We start from the raw sequence: 23,021 nt of genomic DNA on the forward strand, positions 1-23,021 counted from the left end.
ATTCTACTTTTAAATTATCTATCTAACCATTTGCATTTCATAACATACGGTTTCAAACGCTTTTCAAAGACCAACTCGTTCGATCCAAGGCAACGTGTTCCTATAAGAGCAACTGCTATCTGTGAGTTAAACATCAAGCGATCTTTTACAATAATATATACACTTGACTATTAACTTTCAAGAGGTAGCTCATCGATTGGATAGAATTGATGGGAAATGGCATCCTCTGTTACCTTAACAACGTACGCTCCGGACTTATCCTCCCCTAGTGGGAAACCCCATGCTGAAGCGACAACATGCTCCATTTCTTTGTAGAAACCCCCAGCTCGACGATGGTAATGACCACTGAAGATTATACGCACTCCTGCAGAAAATTACAGAGTTTTAACATTTTGCTGCTTTATGTTTATTAGCTTTTGAGTAATTTTAATGGACTAGAATAGCTTTTAGTAAAAGCAGTTTTCAAAGTGATTGGTATACTATGGAAAACTAAAATTTAAATTATTTTTAAAAGTTGTGTTTTTGACCAATCAAGTGGTAAACCACAAGGGAAAGTAACTGGGTAAAATAGTCAAATTTTCGTTGTTTAACTCCAAATTTATTCAAATTTACCTTGTCAGTTTTAAGGAACATTACAGAATTGGTTTTTGCTAACAAAAAAGTTGCTGGCAGTAAAGCACTTTATGTAATCCATCATATACATAAACTGACACCCTTGTAGAAGTTTGAGATCGATCGGCCATCTGGGTCACGAGAGAATAGTGAAAAAACGATTACAAATTTGCATTGCATCGATGCCAAAATGAAAATTAATAAAACGCTCACTGAGCGATTAACTCCAAACGGGAAGTTAGATTATTTATTCCTCATCAAATATGACATTTCAGACAGAATATTTCAAGGAATGTTTTCAACTATCATCATAAGTTTAAGTAAATATGTGATCTTCACGATTTTTATTTCTTACCAATTCTGTAACGTTCCTTTAAGTCACAATCTTGCTTTGTGTTCACCAGAATCATTAACAACAAACGTGACACTATCAATTCCCTTACCAGCTTCATGTAGCTTTTTCAACATTGGCGTTCTCTTGCTGAGGTCAGTATTAAAATAATCGTTGTCTTCCTCCGGCGTTTTCAAGAACCATGGGATGTGCTGAAACACAACGATGTGTTTACAACCAGAGGATTGTGCGTCTGCAAACAGATAATAGAAAAAGAAAAAAAAAACATTTCCTTTCAAAGTTTTCAAACATTTTGTCATCAAGATACAACAGTTTGTAAAAACAGTTCCAGACAAAATATTATCAGGACAAGTTAAAAGGCCAAGTCAGACTACAGCGATAACGAAAACGATAACGATAACGACGCAAAGAGAACGCAATCTATTGGTTGAATTGCTCCACGCAGAACATGCCTAAGCTCATTCAACCAATCGAGGGCGTGCAATTTTATCGTTCTCGCTTTCGTTCTCGTTATCATCATTGGGGCCTGTGTGACCGGGCCTTAAACCTCCCATAAGGAATAAGTAAGGAATAACAGGGATTATACATACAGCTTGTTTAGTTTTACTGATCAAATAGTTAATTGTTGATATCACCATCTATATGAAGAGCGGTCACGCCAACTGGATTAAATCTCTGGACTCAATCTCATGGCTCTGCTTACCGCCGAATTCTGAAGAAACGTACATGTAGTTTTCGAGAAAGAGGTAATTTCTCATTCAAATAATAAAAGACTTCAGCTGAAGCCTTTTTATTATGCATTTGAAAGCATACAAATTAATGAAACCAAACAAGGGTGTTTTTTCTTTCATTATTCTCTTGCAAATTCAATGACCAAAATTACCAATCACAGGTTTGTAGGTTCGTTATTTTAATCTTTGACAATTACCAAATGTGTCCAGTGCCTTTAACAGGACTTATAGAAGCAACTAATGACTCCTCCAAAAATTTCTTAAAATGTACCTTCAAGCTGTTGATCCAGCCATAGGTCTTGCTCCCTCTTCACTTCCTCGCATTTGCTGGAGTCGGCAAACAGCTGCGAGTTGAGGACGATAAACCTCACTCCGCCAACCCAGAATGCGAAGTAATCATCCCCAAATGTATTTTTGTAGAATTGAATGTTTTCAGGTGTTGGAACGTCACCGATATCATGATTTCCCGGTAAGCAAACGAGCGGTATGCATGGATTTAGACGATTCGATTCCTCTATGAAAGACGTCACCTGACCATCGCTTCCTGCAGTACCTGACAAAGTATGAAAATACAAAGACAAATATTGACTGTTCATTAAAGGCAGTGGACACTGTTTGTAATTACTCAAAATAATTATAAGCATGATAACGAGTAATGGGGAGAGGTTGATAGTATACAAATATTGACTGTTTCTAGTGCTTTGGGTAAAACTATGACTCCCGAGGTGATCCCCGGAGCTTTCTATTTTCCCGAGGCAAAGCCGAGGGAAAATAGATCGCTCCGTGAATCACCAAGGGAGTCATAGTTTAAACCATTGCATGAGTAAAAGCAGCCAATATTTGTTAATATAACACCCCAAACATTTTTAAATACTGTACAGACTTCACAGACCCGAGTGCTACAATCCACGCAAGACGCGAATACAGATTGCGAAAACTTTTCACTGTGCTCTGTATGTAGTGTCGTGTAATCGGAAATGGTTACAGACTATTAATTTTTAATCCTCGTACACGCAACAGACGTCTGGGTACTGCACGCTGTGTTCTAGTCTTTCGGACTAGCGCACGGCAAACTGATGCGCTATCACACGGCCGTCCTCTAGCAAAACTAAGACATCATGTGACGCACTCTAAACCAATAAAAAGGCAGAATAATGGTAAAGGGTGTTATAATATAAAACATTGGGAGAAACAGTTCCCTCTGAAGTAAAGTAGTTTTCGAGAAGGAAGTAACTTTCCATGAATTTGGTTTGTATAAAACGTTGTGTGAAATGGCTCCCTCTGAAGTAATGTAGTTTTCGAGAAAGTAACTATGAGGCCACAAAATCATCCACCTGAAAGCACACAACTTTGTGTGACAAGGGTGGGTTTTCTTTCATTTATTATCTCGCAACTTCGCCGACCATTTGAGTTCAGATTTTCACAGGTTTGTTATTTTATGCATATGTTGAGATACAGCAAGGGAGAAGACTGGTCTTTGACAATAACAAATTGTGTCCAGTGTCTTTAAGTCTGTTGGCAACTTTTGAAGAGGTACTAAGGCATTGAGCATTAAATAGGTTTCTCAATTCTTTACTCAAAATACCACCAAGAGTATCAATATTACTTGTTAGTTTTGATTGTTGAGCTGACAAACTCACTTGAAAAAGAAAGATGACTGTTTTATGAAGGAACAGCGACTGTTTTCAATCAATCGATCAGAGGGAATTTATATAGCGCTAAGATGAAATTAATCTTGATACACTTGTTGGAATAGAAAACATTTGAGGAGTTTCTTGAAAATGTGAATAGTGTTGAATCCCGGTCGTGATACTTGTGTCCTTGAGCAAGATACTTTACTATAATTGCTTCTCTTCACCCAGGGGTATAAATGGGTACCTGCGAGGGTAGAGGTTTATATTGTGAATGAAAAAGCCTTGGGAGAGCCACGGCAGCCCAGGTTGTGTACTCCGTAGTGGGAGCTGAGAAAGATTAAAGGAATCTTATTGGCCCAATGACCAGCCATGGATTTCACAAAGAGTTAAGACTAGTCCTATCTCGAGTTAGGGTGAGTTACCCGTCCTAGCTTACATGTAGGACTACCCATGCGTTTTTCATATTTCCCAAGACTAGTCCTATAGTTAGGACTAGTCTTAAAGGCAATGGACACTATTGGTAATTGTCAAAGACTATCCTTCATAGTTGGTGTATCTCAACATATGCATAAAATAACAAACCTGTGAAAATTGAGCTCAATCGGTCATCGAACTTGCAAGATAATAATGAAAGAATAAAAACCCTTGTCACACGAAGTTGTGTGCGTTTAGATGGTTGATTTCGAGACCTCAAGGTTTAAATCCGAGGTCTCAAAATCAGAAAATTACTTCTTACCCAGAAACTATGTTACTTCAGAGCGTGCCGTTTCTCACAATGTTTTATACCATCAACCTATCCTATTACTTGTCACAAAGAAAGGTTTTATGCTAATAATTATTTTGAGTAATTACTCGTAGTGTCCACTGCCTTTAACTCTATATGAAATCAACCCCAGGGCACTAATGTAAAGCGCATTGATACGGTTATTGTGATGTGCTATATAAGAATTTGTTATTATTATATTATTATTAGCACCCTTGATGTTGTTAGGGAGAGTGTTACATTTTTTTTGGTCCAAAACAGGAGAGTAAGTGATCTGCAAATAACACAGCATGGGTTCTGTGCACAATTGAGAAGTTTGATTGGTCGAGAACCAATCACGTGCCGTGCAACAAATACGCATGTATCATGGCTAATGATGCGCGCTACGCGTAATGCACAGCGCGCCGGGTAACATGAAAAGTGATGTACACCGGTGTACATCACCTTGATCGTTCCCACTGTCCATCGATTTCAAGCGCTGTGCGAAACACACGCGGGTTCGATCAACAGGTGAAGAATTGTTTCTTATTTGAACCGTTCGTCTGCTTATTAAACCATGGTTGAACAATGCATTGCTCTGTTTTAATAATGTTTGAAGATAACAACAGAACTTTGAGAAGAGGAATAACAATGTTACCAAGGTATAACAAAACAATTGTTGCACGCTGTGACTGGGGTCCATAGGTTTTTGTACACCCTCGGTGGCAAATGGCACCCGAGGCGAACGGGTATAAAAAACGCCATGGATCTCGTCACAGGGTGCAACAATAATATACTGATGAGAAGATGTGGATGATCTAAGCTGTCTGCTTTGTGGTTGCAGCTGCAGTAAGTCAGATATATAGGATGGCGACGGTTTATGGAGAGCTTTGTACACAGGAAGAAGAACTTTGAATTTGATCTGCTGTTGTATGAGGAGCCAGTGAAAAGCAATGAGATCTACGTGATGGAGTCGTACTTCTTGCGCTTGACAATGACAATGTGCGTTGGAGTTTAGTGATTAGGGATTTGTTGACACCAATCAAGATGCTATTTAGTATACAATGTTTTGTACAATGTTTTGGTCCAAAAGGAAAGACGCAGAATTCTGTGAATCCCAAATCTTCTATCCCCCCAACACATACCTGGGTATGCGTCAATCAGATCACCGAGTACGACGAGGAATCGTGGGATTGGTTGCATCTTGTTAATCTTTTCAATCCCTTTCCTCATCAACTTCACTTCTGGCTCGCAATCCAGTACTGTAGGGTCGTCCCATGCGGCTGACATACCAAACTGTATATCAGCTGACGCGATGAATGTAAATGGGCCTCTCCATGTTCTTTCATGTTCTAAAAAAAAAGAAAAAAAAGAGGGAAAAACTTGGGTATTATAATAAATACAAAATAATTTGGGAGGCTATTCCATCTACCAATGATTTCAATATTGTCGACTGATAAAATAATCAACAACCTCTCCCCGTTACTCGTCACCAAGAAAGGTTTTATGCCAATAATTATTTTGAGTAATAACCACTGCCTTTAAATCATTCTACATCCTACGATAATGAAGGATTCAGAAGGACTGAGAGCTATAATATACCTAAATTGCTTATTGGTCAGGCATTCTAATAATGTGTAAACAGTTTGGTGATAGTGAGGGGTAACATGCATGTAGGAGAACATGAAAATTGAGGATTAAGGTTGTAAATAGAAAGAAGGCGAGCTAAGTACCTATATTTTTTTTCTTAGGGGGGGAGAGTAAATATATGTGTGTTGTAGTTTTCAACACATCAATGATCTGTTAGCTACTCATATCAGACTAATTTCAAGATGCAGTATTTTGGCCAATATTAACGGCGCGCTCAAACTACAAGTGTGGAGTGTCGTGGCTGGGCGGGAACTCAAGCTCTGGTGTTTTCTGTTCAGCAGAGTGTGGGTTCGAATCCCGGTCGTGACATTTATGTCCTTTAGAGCAAGACACTTAACCACAAGCTTCTCTCCAACCACAGGTAAGTGTGTACCTGTCAGGGCAGAGTTGGTTCTTGTGATAGATTTAGCTTAGTGCACTACATATTAGGCAGCGCAGGCTGTATACTCCCCAGGGAGCTGAGATGGAATGATTTACATATGTACATGTACATGTATGTCCCAGTGGTGAGGGTAATAATGTTGAAGCTCAATGAGAAAGCGCTGTATAAGAAGCCACTCTTATTATCATGAAGTACAGTCACCTGTTATGTCTTAATAAGGAACCTTTGAAGCTGTAGTGGATACAAACTAGTGTGAATTTTGAAAGGAAATGAACAGTAAACAACACCTTGACATATGGCTAACTTTGGTTTCAGTCCCAGCCTGTGCACCACTAATTTGACGCTCGGCAAATTCACACACCTAAACAAAAACCCAGGTGTGCTTTTTCCCATACGCCTGCGATTTTCAAATCAGCAGGACTGTTGTGATGCAGAGAAATTTGCCGATGAAAGTGGTCTCATGCTGTGAAATAATTATATGGTCAACTGTGGTAGACTGAAATTAGCATATTGACTATACATGTACATGTATAGGCCTAGATATTCAATTCAATTCAAAATTCAATTAAAAAAAATTTAATCATCCTTTGCAGGCAATTACAATAGCAGAAAGATAGTTCTATGACATCAACCACCATCTTTATGGGCAATTCGGAACACACAGCCACGCGCACATTTCACATAACTCGATGCCTGAATGGTTAGTAAACAGCATGAGCTTTAATAAACGGGACACTTGGCGCCCCCCAAACAAAAATGCAATTTGCCTGTAAAGACGGCGTCTATTGCAATTCATCATACCAGCATACTGTATTAATAAGGAAATATTGCTCTGGAGGATTGTTGCAGGTTAACTTATAATGCATGAAGCTTGAATTTAAAAAAAATTTATTTAAATCTTTTTTTTTTTTTTTTTTTAAGCCATTGTGTCCAATGGCTTTAAATCTTTTTTTTTTTAATTAACACGTCGACTGCACTTTATTGTTTTCAATTCAATTTTACTGTGACTTTGTGAAAAACAGGAAAAAAAGGATGCGTGTTTGCATTCGCGACAACCAGACATGCCAGATATTGACAATTTGTCAATCAATGTATTGAAAGCTAAATATTAACCAAAGACATGCACCAACAAAAATGAATTATAAAAAGCGTGTTAAGTTGCCATGGCCAGATGGATGTTCTAGTAAGATTCAAGAAATGAATCAACAAGATATCTAACATCCAATCAGCCTCAGGGGGGGGGGGAGACTGAGAAAAAAACGGGAGTCTACCTGGTCAAATATTCAGATAAGAAATTAAGAGAAAAGGCAGGGAACGACCGTTTTAGTTTTGTTTGGTGTCGAGTGAGAACAGATACTTGATTTTGTTCTCTCCCCCCCCCTCCCCAACCCCCTCCCCAGTCCCCTCCCCCCAAAAATGCTCAGACAACACTCACTTTTCATTTGTGGATGAGGTAGGGGATGTAAACAAGTCTGAAAAATGGCTTTCAGGCCAATGTTTCCCCCCTACCAATCCCTGTTGGCACTGCCTTCCCAAGCTACACACCACTTATTTGACATTGGAATCCAAGAGAGCAGTCTATCCATTGACCCCCTCCCATTTGAACCCTTTTCTCATTGACCCCTCCTCAATTGAAGCCCTCTTTCCATTAAGCCCCTCCCCCATTGGAACCCTCTTTTTGCCCATTCCACAATTGAACTTTATGACCCATACCCCAATCAGTGCCCGAACACCTCTGCCCCCATTGACCCCTCCCCCAATTAAACCCCTCTCCCCCTAAAAAGAGCAGAGGTGAGAGATGGTGAGAGCATGAAGGTACCTCCATGATGAGAGCAGGTAAAATAATCAAGTAAAGTGATATAAACAAACTATCCACAATACAAAATATAGACCAAAACATCTGGTTATCAAACCAGATGAAGTTAATCTGCATCACTGTTCCCTGTTTATAACTGCATGGATGACGATAACGATAATGTTCATTTCCCCAACACTTATCACACTCGCACTCAGTCGAGTCACACACAAGATCCCAAGCAAGTAAACAGGCCCATGGAGCGAATTCTACCCGACAGGACCCAAGCAATGGTGGCCCGTTGATGGTAGTAAATATACCATTCATTATCGTACGTTTGGCAATTAGGAAGTCAACATGTTACACTCCTATGGTACGTAAATCGGTAGCACTGCACTGTGGCCACTGCACAGTACTGGTAGAGGTCACTATAAAATACGTGGTGGTCACAGTAAAAACTCAAGGTAAACATGTCAGTGAACAAATTAATCATACCTTTATCGAACCCATCAAACTGACGATTTCTAGCACGAATTTGGAAGAGTCTTTTGCCAGTTCCTTGGTAGTCCTGTAGTGCCATTTTCACGGCAATCAGCTGTAGTCCACGACGAATGCAACCACCTCCACCACACTGTTGTAACCACCGTAACTTGTTGAGTGCTGACATCCCGACCACACCACCTGCATTTTGTGTACGGGAGGTTAATCTTATGCCGAGACGTTGCTCCTTGTTTGGTACCGTGCCAGATTAGACGTACGCAGCGAAGCGCCACAACTGTAACAATTACAACGGCTTGAATTAGATACTAGGTGAACCTTTGGGCAGGGTGGGGACGGAAGGGGGCGGGGAGTAAGAAGACATGAGGAGGAGGGCCCTCTGGCGGGATTGGTAATGCGTTTATAAAATTAATAACATATCCTGGTGTTTTCGATTGATTAACACGGGGAAGAAATAATAAAAAGAGAATAATTATTATTTGTTACTAATTGTACTTTATCAATAACACGAAAACAAGGGGGTGGGGCGGCTGCCGTGGGTGCTGGCTTCGAGGTGCTGGGTCGATATAATAAACCACCTACTACTTTCATTTGACATGTTACTAACATATTCTTGAATGGAGAACTCAATAAAAAGGTAATGTATACAGGTCATAATTAATTATACCAAAAATAATAAAAATCTATATAATCTAATAATCTATACTTCATTTGGCAATAAGGTTATTGAAAGTACTGTTAGGCCTACTGGGTTTTTTTTAATCTTTTTTTTTTTATATATTCAAACCTACTCCTCCTGTGTTGAATTTCTTAAAGTGAAATACGGACTGGCATCCTCATCAAGGGCATCACCGGGAGAGCATCTTATAATCAAAACTTAACACTTAAGTCATAGCTGATCCTGTTAACCTGTTCTCAGAAACTGATGAGTTATCTGGACTATGTATCTATTATCTATTATGCCAACACGTTAATACTCACTAGGCCTATACTGTCTACCCCATCTCTATACAAACCTTAAATTTCCTGACGTCTTTCCTTCGTGGAGAATCTGCTCGTTTCCACCTCTCCTCTTCTTTCTTTCTTTCTTCTTCTCCGTCTTGTTTTGTGTCCTCTGTCTTGTTTTGCTTTGTGTATGGCATTTTCCCAGCGCTCACAAAATTATATTAGTTCAGGGAAGTTTCTGGCAATGAGCCATATTATAATCGTAATTGATAAGACTTCCATTTTGAGTCTGCAGCTTTGGATAGTTGCTACAAGTCCCCCCAAAAAAAATAAATAAATAAATAAATAATAATAATAATCGTGTTTTTTTTTCTCTAATTTTTTATTTCTTTTGCCAAAATGGGCAAGGGTTAGCAGATCCATGCTGTTTATTTTCTTGTTTATTTCGTATTTAATGGACTTTATGTTATTAATTTTTCAAAAGAATAAAAATATAATTATTCATGATTGATGTAATGCTAATTTTAGGGATATGCAAAAAAATATTAATTTAGCTGGTACATTATCTGTTTTGTACTCCTAAATCAAACACACTGAAATACTTGTTACATTTTGAGCCCACAGTTCAAAGCACAGAGCAGTATAGAGAAAATGCAGAATATTTTTTCCTCAATTTTTGTTGCAATTGTTAGTATAATTTCATTTACTATTTAATTTTTTACTCCGCTTTATTTCCTCAAGAATTCACGTTATGTTGAAGTTTTAAGTTGAGTTTTGTAATCATCCTTCAAGAAACGTTACGCTTATTGACAAATCATGACAATTATGAATAAAACATGACAACAACTGTTAATTTGATAAAGCATCAACCCTGAAGAAAATTCCAGTAAAAACATTCATAAGCATCAATGGATTCGACCACTATGCAAACAATCAAGAAATGCCAATAAAACCAATTCGAGTCCATCTTGAAAGCTATTATAAGCAAGGACAACATCAACAAGGTCGGCAAACTTCAGTGGGAAAGGGGCTTGACAAAGGGGTGTGACTCTGCAAGAGAACGGGTTACATCTTCTCTTACACTTTGCTGTCTTAATCTTGTTTTGATCTTGATCTTGAAAGCCAACGTGCACTATCCGACCTCCACTATATTGCGCTTTATAAAAAACGCTGGTCTTTGTTTATTTTATTTTATTTTGGACACTATTGGTAATTACTCAAAATGCTTGTTAGCATAAACCATTACTTGGAAACGAGTAATGGGGAGCTGTTGATAGTATAAAACATTATGAGAAACGGCTCACTCTGAAGAATGTAGTTTTCGAGAAAGAAGTAATTTCCACTAAAATTATTATTTGAATTTTATTTCGAGACCTCAGAATTAGATTTTGAGGTCCCGAAATCAAGCATCTGAAAGCACACAACTTCGTGTGACAAAGGTGTTAGTGACAGGTTTGTTATTTTGTGCATAATGTCGATATACACCAAAGAAAAAGACTAGTCTTTAACAATTACCAATAGTGTACAGTGTCTTTGAGAAAGGTCAATAGTTTATAACTACTTTATTTAACGGCCAGTTTTATTTTAAATCAAAACTCATTATGGCATTGTTGTTTTTTCATCATGTTAAAAACATAAGATTTTTTTCCACTGAACAGCTGAGTATAGGCCTAAGTTTCATCAAAACTTATATCGTAAAGTCGCCTTAAAGTGTGTCAATATATTGTAAATACTGCCAAATGCTCGACGCCAGATTACAAAATATGTATGTATAAAATAACAAAATATGGTCCAGTAATCCATCCTTTCATACTGATCATCCTTTGTCCTCACCACTTTACTTCTATTGGTTCATAGCCACCAATTGTATCTGAAATAGAAACTTCGGTTGGCTATATTTTTCCGATTCTTTCTGGATCCCTCCCTTAATCCCTTTCCCCTCTCTTTATAGAATGTATATGTATTTGTTTGTGCTAGTTTTGTGCCTTTGAAGAAGGTCTAGTTTGGATCGATAGGTAAGGCCATCTACCCTACTCATTATCATTTTTCAATTATTATATATAACAATTAAAATAAACAGTTACAAAGAGGCGGAAAGGTTTGCGGTAACAACTATCTCTAAATGAGTTGGGCGGTATTGACTATCTCTAAATGAGTTGGGCTTGTTCTGAAAAGAACCGTTGGTTTGAACTCGACGTTTCGATCAGTATGCTCTGATCGTCTTCTGGAGAAGAGAAAGCTGGAGAAAGCTTTCTGCAAAGTTTCAAATCCTACTTAATTACAAAGAGGTAAACAGTGGAGGTCGAATATAAGGCAAAGCTGTCATTACCTTGGTCCTTTGGTGACCGATCCAATGTACGTCCACACCACACATCCATAGATCTTTAACTGTCATCAGAATCATAACAAAAATATACTCAAACTAATATCGCAATACAAGGGGGGGGATTTAAAGGCGAACTTAAACGGGCTTAGTTGGGCTACAAAATAAATGAAGATGTGACTTCAAAAGTCTTCCAGTGATGGAGAAGACAAGGCACAAATTTTAAAATTTAGCTGTTTTCGATTATTTTTCAAACAAAAACAAGCACAGAATACTATACAGATTACCTATCTAGACACAAAATACAAACAGCTAACACCCAGAAAAGATTTTGTATACCATTTTGCCAAATGCAGCTACAATTTTAGTATTGGCCCAGAAAAGGTGTTTTTATACCATTTTGCCAAAAATGGTGTGCAGCTACAAAACCCGGTATTGGCCCAGAAGAGGTTTTCTTATACCATTTTGCCAAAACGGTGTGCCGCTTATACAAAACCAGTATTAGCCCCCCCCCCCCCCTTAATTACTAAACCGACACGATATTTAAAGACACTGGACACTATTGGTAATTGTCAAAGACTAGTCTTCTCACTTGGTGTATCTCAACATATTATGCATAAAATAACAAACATGTGAAAATTTGAGCTCATTCGGTCATCGAAGATGTGAGATAATAATGAAAGAAAAACACCATTGTCGCACGAAGTTGTGTGCGTTTAGATGGTTGATTTCGAGACCTCAAATTCTAAATCAGAGGTCTCAAAATCAAATTCGTGGAAAATTACTTCTTTCTCGAAAACTACGTCACTTCAGAGGGAACCGTTTCTCACAATGTTTTATACTACCAACCTCTCCCCATTACTCCTTACCAAGTTGGTTTTATGCTAATAATTATTTTGAGTAATTACCAATAGTGTCCACTGCCTTTAAAAGGGAATTACATTCACGTTATTAAACCTGACGGTACCGGCACTTTGTGACACTATAACTTCTATTTCGTGCTTCAATGAATACCTTCATTATAGTATTTGATTCGGTTTATACATAGCATTTTTAAATTTTGTTTTAATTTATTTATTTCATGGCTTCTTCAATATTATTGTTGTCTTGTTTTAATAAATTTTTTCATTTGTTTTTTCTTTCTTGTTTTTATAGCATGGACATCTACACTTTATTGTATTTTTTTATTGCAAAATAATTTCACAATTAATTTTTTTGATATAATTGCTTGCATTTTTATTGAAACAATCTAGTTTCTTTTGTATTCTTATACGATGGCGACACTCCCCATCGCATAAGTTAAAAGAACAACACAGAATTGTTTTTGTAACACAGCAATTTTTATCAAAATCGGAATTTAAGACATGAGGTAAAACAAGTGTGGTGGTCTGACCATCTGTGGTCCTTTCTCTATGGTCAGATATGGAATGACCCACACCCTCAAACTTTTTCATGGACATTTGATGATTCTTTTACCAACTTCATCTTACAGTGTGGTCTACATTGCTTCAGCAAATAAACATGTTTTAACAAAAGCAGCAAAGAATGTTATACAAAAATAGTGTCAAATACAAAGCCCCATAGAAAAACAGGTCGTCATGTGGTGGGGAGCGAAATTCCAAACAATAAGAGTCCCTGCAATGATGTGGTTGGAGCAGGGTATATTGAGCATGCAGGGAAATACACAACAAACAAAGGCATACAGAATCGCATGCACACATTCTATCTATCTACATGTATCTTCCAATGAGTACATCCCTCAAGAGGAGGATGTACTTTAGTATTCATTCATTCATTCATTCATTCATTCATTCACAATTATTAATTAATAATTATTATTAATTATTAAATTATTAATTAATTAATAATAATTATTGTTTGAGGTTTTTTACTGGATCAAACAATTTCGGTTGCTTTTACTCAATGTGATTGATTGATTTCATCTTTTTACTTGTACATGTATCTTTATTGTTTTATGATCATACTTTATGGATTTTAATTTTGGACCTTTTAATTTTTTTGTTTTTGTGGTTAAAATTGTTGTTGTTGTAAAGCGCCTGGGAGCATTTTTAATGGATTCGGCGCTATATAAATGTTTATTATTATTATTATTATCATTATTATTCAATCAATAAGGTTTATTAAAAAATATCACACACAAAAACTGTTGTAAAAGCACTCAGTAAATTGACGCGTTTAGGGCCTACACATTCATTATTGTTAAAAATTACAAAAAACAACAACACACTGACTTAAAGCCATTGGACACTTTTGGTAAACAGTATTGTCCAGAGGCCCACACTTCGTGTATCAGAACTTATATATAAAATAACAAACCTGTGAAAATTTAGGCTCAATCGGTCATCGGAGTCGGGAGAAAATAACGGGAAAACCCACACCTTGTTTCCGCACGTTTCGCCGTGTCATGACATGTGTTTAAAATAAATCCGTCGTTCTCGTTATCGAGAATTGATCATTGTTTTAATGTTTTCTCAAAAAGTAAAGCATTTCATGGAATAATATTTCAAGAGGAGTCTTTCACAATTATCTTCTGCAAACCCTGTAAGTTATTTGTAAATAAACTTTTATTTTTGTTTCTGTTCCGAAAGTGTATGAATGGCTTTAAATGGAAGGTACACGTTTGGTAATTACTCAAAACAAACATTAACTTAAAAACTGACTTTATAGTAACAGGCATTGGAGAGCTGTTGATAGTATACAACATTGTGGGAAACGACTCCCTCTAAAGTAACGTAGTTTTTGAGAGAGGGGTAGTTTCTCACTAAAATATTAAAAGACTTCTAGCTAGAAGTATTTTAATCCTATATGAAAGCACACACATTCGCCCAGATTTCTCGCTAGAAGTATTTTAATCCTATATGAAAGCACACACATTCGCCCAACAAGGGTGTCTTTTGTGTCATAATTTTCTCTCAACTTCGATGACCAATTGAGCCCAATTTTTACTGACTTGTTATTGCTAAATGACTGGATACACCAAGTGTGAACACTGGTATTTGACAATTACCAAACGTGCACAGTGCCTTTAAAAAGGAGAAGAAAATATGTAAGCGTAGGCCTAATTGCACAAACAATTATACATATTTACCCAAACCCCAAGTAGTTGCATCAATTTAAAGGATTCGGGTACCTTTTCAAAATGTCCACAGATTAACATTAAACTTACGGGGTTCGAAGATAATGATAGTGGAAAGCTTCCCTTCAAATATTACTAACTAAGGTTGTGTAGTTTTTGAGAAATGAGTAAAACAAGTCACAAAATAGTTTTGGTCTCATGAGACCATATTATTTTAGCACGTAAAATCCCCTTAACCAGTTATGATATAATACCAAAACCAATGCATAACTGGTTAATACGTTTTTACATGCTAAAACTGAGACGAAAATTATTACTTTTACTCATTTCTCAAAAACTACAGCACCTCAGTAAGTAAAATTTCAAGGGAAGCTTTCTGCTATCATAATCTTCAAACTGTGTAAGTTTAATGTATATCTGTGGACATTGTGTTTTTGGTTAGGAAAAAGTACGTAAACAGAATATCAACATGCCTACTGACATTCTGATGAGGAGTTTGGAGTAACCACAATAAGAAAGTTGTTTCTTGACATTCACATTTAGTTCTCGGGGGGTTCTGTTTACCCGTGCATGTTTCTCACAGTACGTTTAGCTACAATTGGTCTTTGGTATTGTGAGCATGTAATCTCAGGAATTTCGGGGGCAGAGGTTTAGGGGGTACTTTTTCTGTTCTAGAGGTAGAAGAAATCGTGTGTTCAGTATTGGAACATTGTGCGCATGAACTATGAGATCGTTTCTGCATGGCTTAATTAATTTCTACCCGTGTGCACAAAAAAGTAGCACTCATCACAACAAAATCTGCTTCTTATACATAATAAATAAAACACACAGGGTCTTATAAAAATGTCCAACACAGTAGAAGCAACTTAGAGCTCGACACTATTGGTAATATTGTCAAAGAAAATTATGTCTTCTCACTTGGTGAATACACTAAACAACGAGCTGTGAAAATTTGAGCCCCGTCACTCGTTTTACCAAGTAAAGGTTTTTATGCTTAAAATTATTTTTGAATTATTACCAACAGTTTCCATTGCCTTTATCTCACCCTATCATTATTCTTACCTTTAAAGTTCCCTCTTTAATCGTGATTCACTTATACACCATATATTTCCAGGGTTTTGACTGTAATTTCACGTTTGTTTTCCCGCCTCCATGGTTTTCCGAAGTATAAACTGACAGTACACGTGTGAATGTTATTAGCGAACGAACGCACGTGTACATCCGGGTCACTGAAGTCACTGTGCGGTTCCCTTTGCAGCTGCGGGGACGCTACACACACCCTCGATCCCACTGTGTGCGTGTGTGAATCACTCCCAGGAACACACCACGCACGTGCTACGATTACACAATAAATTAAGGCTATGAAAAGCAGGATCAATGTGACACTATTGGTAATTACTCAAAATAATTTTTGGCATAAAACCGAACTTGGTAACGACGAGTAATGGGGAAAGGTTGGTAGTATGAAACATTGTGAGAAACGGCTCCCTCTGAAGTGGAGTGGAGTAGTTTTCGAGAAAGAAGTAATTTCCCAAGAATTTGATTTCGAGACCTCGTATTTAGAATTTGAGGTCTCGAAATCAAGCATCTGAAAGCACACAACTTCGTGCGACAAGGGTGTTTATTCTTTCATTATTATCTCGCAACTTCGATGACCGATTGAGCTCAAATTTTTACAGGTTTGTTATTTTATGCATATGTTGAGATACACAAGGTGAGAAGACTGGTCTTTAACAGTTACCAATAGTGTCCAGCGTCTTTAAGATTTGTCATCAAGTCTTGGTAAGCAACCAAGTAGACCAAGCAGGTGTGGCGCCTCACCCTCCGACGTAGAGGGCGGTGCGCGGACGGCAACGACGAGAACGTCTCCGAGCGGCTGGAGACGAGTCCGTTGGGATGGATGTATACCGTCCCGAGAAAAGGTACATGCAGGGGTTGAAGGTGGCTTCTCAATTACAGGAGACCGACAGCAGAGGGCGCCCTTTGAGCACAAATGATCTGCACCAGCAGTACCAGCTTCTATGGTACCAGCAACAAGAGGGGGCACAGCGCTCTATAGCTCAGCAGTTAGCAGACCAGCACCACGCCAGCAATGACTCAATAAACCCACAAGCTCTGATTGGACAATGTAATATCGTTATTGGACCATAGAGGATATCACCACGAATGGCAATAATCCCCTCAGAGGACTCCTGAAGGAACCCTTTTCGCCGCACTACCCAGTATGCCCCTCAAGTGAGGAACCTATTCGCCGCACAACCCAGTATGGCCCCTCAACTACACTACAAGGTCCCCTCAATTTAGCTCATATACAAGAACCGTTACAGCCGACTACAGTCAGCCGATTCCCTTACACGCAGCAGCCCCTCAGTCCACTTACCTAGTAGACGGGACACAGTGCAGTCAGAGTGTGGCAAGAACAATCAGTATTACTTGATTATCAGTCCAGCCCCTCATCACTTTGCACGTCGCTGCTTTTATAGCATTAGGCCACGTGCACACGTGATCGCGCTAACCAATAGCACGCGCTATGCGGGGTCACTGCTGTTGGGATGGTTCCATTCCTCGTGCAGGGGCGTTCTACCTCTGTTGCGCCACAAAGCCTCCTGACAGGCCTGGAATGTCCCCATCCAGATAAGCCGATATATATTTTATTAAAAGCAACAGAGTACACAAAAATAATACAAACCTCTTTGTCTTTAATACAGGTACGAAAATAATACTTACTTTTTAAACGCTTATAGAAAAGTTAAACAGCCTCCTCTTTTATCAAAACTTTACTTTAAAGAACCTTTATCAAAACTACAAATCTCAGGAAGAATTTCTTTGGCAATCACATATTATCCACACACTGATTAGTAAACTGATTAGACCTGATTCGTTTTTAAGAAAGATAAACTGGCAAAGAGTTACGCGAACGCGAAGACGGTGGAGAACATCCTTCAAAGGTTCCTAGGTGGCGACTGCGGCTTGCGTGGTCCCACGTTGTTCTGCTGTTGCACCTTTATGGTTTCCAGAGCCCTCATGCAGTCTACCAGCACGTCCTGATAGTACGTACGCTGCCTGGTCTCTTCATGATTCATCACTCCTCTTACATACGTACGAGTCTTGATGTGTTCCACGATGGTGGCCACCTCTGGGCACTGGGGGCGAAGACGCCGGATACGGATGGGCTGTTGGTCGGGGTCGGGGCTACTCTTCCCTGATGGGCCGGTTGGCGGGGTGTTCTTCGGGGCGATGGGGCGCCCTGCCGTTACTGGGGCTCTCACTGGAGAAAGGCGGGGCTTCGAAGTCACTGATGCCTTTGGGGACACAGGGCGTGGCCGTGACGCTTCCGGGGCCTTGACGGACAAAGAAGAAGGTGGCCGGGAAGCTACTGGGGCCTCGGCGGACGAAGAAGAAGGTCGTGGCTCCTCTTCCATGGCTTCTACTTGAACCTCCATCTGCTCCTCGTCTTCCTTAACTGCTATCTCCAGGCCAGGCAGCGATGAAACGATGCTGAGGGCATCGTCATCCCATTCCTCCTCATCTGAAGGAGACGGGTGGAGGGGCGACACGGCCAGTGGCATCTTCCAACGCAGGGGGAAAGGCTTCTTAACCAGCTCGGCCTCCTGACTCACTTCACCAGTCGGTGGATCTTCGTTGTTCTTGACAACTCTCCGCACCTCGTGGGGCTTGGCGATGTCTTGTCCGGACTCCTCCCTCACCAGGGGTTTTGCTTTAATTCCCGTGACCTCGTACACCTTCTCTGGGTGGTCCGTCTTATAATGGCGCCTCAGATTATCTCTTCTTTTATCCACGTACTCGCAGATCCGGCAATGGAGGAAAACTGGCGGCCCGTGGGTATACTTCCGGTGACGGTTTAACCCCTTCTGTTGGGTGAATGCCTTGTCGCACTTCAAACACTTCGGCTTCGGCTTCCAAAATGCCCTCTGACCCGCTGGTATTACTGTTGTTTCTGCTACTACTACTCGTCCAGCAAAATGGTTGCCAGCACTCCCAGTGCATCTAATTCTCTCCCCTTTCACGCATAATTCTAATCTGCCGAAATCAAGATTACCGCCGGTTTGCAACAACCAATCCATCCCCAGCATTGCAGGGGTTCCGATATCGGCAACAACAGCTTTAATTGGGTGTACTGTCTTCCCAATTCGTAATTCCAACCAGGCTGAACCATACACTTTTAATAGACTCCCGTCAACCTGTCTGACCTTTGACTCACATTCCTGCAGATGAGGTCGGTGTTCATTCGGTATTTTATGATACACCGCCATACTCAAGAACGTATCGGTTGAACCAGTATCAACAAGCAACCGAAATTTAATAGATCGAATTGAACCTTCCACAAACAACCCACACAACGGCCCAATTGTGGGCGCCGCCGGACCACAAACCAGATAACTGTTTACATCTGTTGAGGGCCCTGCTCTTCTCTCAGTCTTCCCGGGGACCCACTGGTACGTCGACTGATCCTCGTTTTCCGACACACGAGGGCGCTTTCTTCTTGGTAACTGGCATTCCCTTGCAAAATGCCCTTGAACCCCACAATTGTGACACTTCATAGGCGCCTTATACCTCTTTGCCGGCGGTAAGCCATCGAATTGTCCGGATACCGGTTGTGCCCGTTGCTGTGGCACTAGTGCACCTAATATCCTATCCAACTGTTGAGCCATATTGCTCACACACTCGGATTGTTGGCTTAACGTTCTTTCAACTGACCGGAATCTAGTCTCTACCTCATCGTTATCGTTCGTCCCTCGAGCAAACTTATAAGATGGTCTTTCCCCAACTCGTTGGGCTTCAACCTTATGAAAATTCTCTGTTTCTAAGGCGGCTTGTAATGCCTCTGATAAATCTCTGGGCCTTGCCCGAAATATCCCCTCACGAACAAAACTGGTTGGATACAGCATCAACAAAATGATTTTTCTCCAGCCGGTCCCTTGCCTCTTCAGGTATTTCAGGGTATGCTTTCACGGCTAACTCATGTATCCCTTGACAAAGTTCTTGTAGTGTTTCTTTCGGCTTCTGCCGACGATGACGTAATTCTACCAGAAAATTCTCTGCCTGATGACCAGGCCCGAATCTCCGCTTTAACAACATAACCATCTCATCATATGTCCTCTTGTGCCCCTCGTGTGAGCCCAAGATGCGGACTGCATCTCCTTGTAGACTGGCAGCCAAAAATGCAGCAGACTGCTGTTTATCCCATTGGTTCACCATACGACAACTCTCAAAATGCCCGTAATATTCGTTCCACGGGACTTTACCATTATACCTATCAGGCATAATACAAGGACGTCGAGGACCCTCTGATTTCTCAATAAACCTTGCCTCCCTTTTCAACGGCCAAGGCCCAGCCTTGTCTGCCTCAGAGTCATCAGCCATCACCCTTTCAGCCATAGCCACAGGCGGGCGCGTAGCAAAACTCATTAACTCATTACGGAACCTTTTTGGATCGGGCGTGCTCACAGCATCCACAAATGGGTTTCGATTCGGACTTGGAACGACGGCCGGACCAGACAACTTATCCCTCGCTAACGCCGACCAATCATAAATACCAGACTCACCACCCCCCTCAATGGGATGGGATTTCGACGAGGGTTTATCACCAGATTCTGAATCTTCCAAAGAACAGTACCCAGACGCCTCCTTCCTAATCTCAGCCAGCCCCTGGCATGGCAGTCTAAACTCAACATCCGGATCTATCCTGACGTGTTTATGAACAGTACTTGGGGCCTCACTAATTGGGCTTACCCCAGACGGCTTTACTTCTTCCAACGCAGCCTCCAGTTTCTTGATTTGTTCCAAATGCAGACAATTTTCCCACTGTAACAACTGAAACTCCAATCGGGACCTATGTAGGTCCTCCCCAGATGGGACTCGAGACATTTTGCCCAATTGCTAAACGGGTGTATCCTCGTAATCGTTCCGTTCTACAGATACTGGCCTTGATAACCAACGAATACCCCTTCTCTGTCTCCTTGTCTCACGGCAAATACACCAAATGAACCAAATCAATTCAACCGCAAGGGCTATCAACAACCCAAGTAAAACACAAAGAATCCAACTAGCCCACATCAATACAACAACTGTCTTAACTATTTGTAAGGTCTGAAACTAAGGTAGACGATCAGTGCAGCAAAGAATGACAAAAGCACAAAAAACCAAACCTTCATTCCATAACACACCATAACATGTACACAATTCAAAATCCCACTTCTGACACCAATTTGTGGCGCCTCCTTCCTACGTAGAGGGCGGTGCGCGGACGGCAACGACGAGAACGTCTCCGAGCGGCTGGAGACGAGTCCGTTGGGATGGATGTATACCGTCCCGAGAAAAGGTACATGCAGGGGTTGAAGGTGGCTTCTCAATTACAGGAGACCGACAGCAGAGGGCGCCCTTTGAGCACAAATGATCTGCACCAGCAGTACCAGCTTCTATGGTACCAGCAACAAGAGGGGGCACAGCGCTCTATAGCTCAGCAGTTAGCAGACCAGCACCACGCCAGCAATGACTCAATAAACCCACAAGCTCTGATTGGACAATGTAATATCGTTATTGGACCATAGAGGATATCACCACGAATGGCAATAATCCCCTCAGAGGACTCCTGAAGGAACCCTTTTCGCCGCACTACCCAGTATGCCCCTCAAGTGAGGAACCTATTCGCCGCACAACCCAGTATGGCCCCTCAACTACACTACAAGGTCCCCTCAATTTAGCTCATATACAAGAACCGTTACAGCCGACTACAGTCAGCCGATTCCCTTACACGCAGCAGCCCCTCAGTCCACTTACCTAGTAGACGGGACACAGTGCAGTCAGAGTGTGGCAAGAACAATCAGTATTACTTGATTATCAGTCCAGCCCCTCATCACTTTGCACGTCGCTGCTTTTATAGCATTAGGCCACGTGCACACGTGATCGCGCTAACCAATAGCACGCGCTATGCGGGGTCACTGCTGTTGGGATGGTTCCATTCCTCGTGCAGGGGCGTTCTACCTCTGTTGCGCCACACAGGCTACTTCGATCTGATGCGTTCAACTAAACACGTGTTTAGCTTGGCGCAAATGCACTCATGTGACAAAACTACTTTACGTCTGAAACTGTTCGTGGATCAACAAAAAGATCATTAATATTTGACAAGCGTACACGCGAAGAAGTTCCTTGTGAGCCAGTCAGCGTTTCCCAGTCCATCCCTTCAAGTGGATAACAAGTTTATGGAGGCTAACTAGTTGACTTTAAATTACATGCAAGTTAGGCGGGTTCGGAAGAGCGCCACCTTGTGCCGTAATTCTGCCAACACATATTTGTAAACTTTTTACAAGCGGCACCCGGTGTATGGGAACAAATCTTACAGAGAAAAAAAATTGCTTTTTCGAATCATTGCCTAAAATTAACACAAATCCTTCAACAAAGTTATGTTTTAGTCATTTATTTATCTTTATTGGATATAAACCTTCTATACAATCAGTCCTTATCCATGTGTTTAAAGGAGCTCCAGGTTGAAGATGAAATTTTTCTATGAATAAGGCAAGGCACTTTAGCAATTGACCAGTGCCCAATTTCATACAGCTGATAAGCACAAAAATTTGCTTAGCATGAAATTTCTGCCTCGATAAAACAGGATTACCAACCGAAAATTCCACGTGATTTTCAGGATGAGCAAACTGCAGCCGAACACTAGTAACAAGCAATATGCAACAATAAGAAATTTAGTTGGTAATCCTCTTTTTATCAAGGAAGAAATTTCATGCTAAGCAAATTTGTTGTGCTTAGCAGCTCTATGAAATTGGGCCGCTGGCTTAGAGATAGACCCCTTGCATTGTCCACCAAACTGAGATCGAACAATGGAAAGATACAACTCTCAGCCAATCATATTAATTGGCCTCAGTGAGGACCCTTGTGGATTGTGACGTCATAGGTAAGAAGTCTATTATTGAATGAATGCAAAATAAAACAAATCTAGGCTGCATTCTATTCATACAAAATTTACATCAAAATAAGGGCCCCTTGAAATCTGGACTGTTCCATTTCACAAGGCGGAGTCGAGTGAAATTTCTGCTATAGTGTACTTATACCCCGCATCAATTGTATAAAAGATATAATAGCCCTATATTATTGTATATTTCTCATAACTCTGTGTACAATCAATTTGATTAGATAACATTTTGAATTTACTGCGATTTCTGCAATATTGAATAAACGTACCCTATATCCTTCTTACAATGTTACCTTTCCAGCCTAAATGCACAAG

The 23,021-nt window shown here is 40.3% G+C and overlaps 1 protein-coding gene across 1 annotated transcript; it reads right to left on the reverse strand.

Annotated features, from left to right (window-relative positions):
* Nucleotides 1-8,587, reverse strand: LOC139944028 (serine/threonine-protein phosphatase CPPED1-like). The gene is made up of 5 exons (XM_071940971.1): nt 8,394-8,587; nt 5,217-5,423; nt 1,967-2,248; nt 1,056-1,196; nt 1-364 (listed from the first exon to the last, which is right to left on the reverse strand). Exons 1-5 carry the CDS (start codon nt 8,563-8,565, stop codon nt 171-173), a joined length of 996 nt encoding a protein of 331 aa, XP_071797072.1. The 5' UTR covers nt 8,566-8,587; the 3' UTR covers nt 1-170.
* Between the last annotated feature and the right edge of the window lie 14,434 nt (nt 8,588-23,021).

The sequence above is a fragment of the Asterias amurensis genome, chromosome 11 (assembly GCF_032118995.1).
Source record: "Asterias amurensis chromosome 11, ASM3211899v1".
NCBI classification, from domain to species: Eukaryota; Metazoa; Echinodermata; class Asteroidea; order Forcipulatida; family Asteriidae; genus Asterias; species Asterias amurensis.

Excerpts from the sequence above, each read along its gene's own strand:
- LOC139944028 (XM_071940971.1), bottom strand. The coding sequence starts at position 8,565 with ATGTCAGCACTCAACAAGTTACGGTGGTTACAACAGTGTGGTGGAGGT. Across the intron at positions 2,249-5,216 it reads TCTGATTGACGCATACCCAG|GTACTGCAGGAAGCGATGGT; the intron begins GTATGTGTTGGG and ends ATACTTTGTCAG. Across the intron at positions 365-1,055 it reads GAAAAAGCTACATGAAGCTG|GAGTGCGTATAATCTTCAGT; the intron begins GTAAGGGAATTG and ends AATTTTCTGCAG.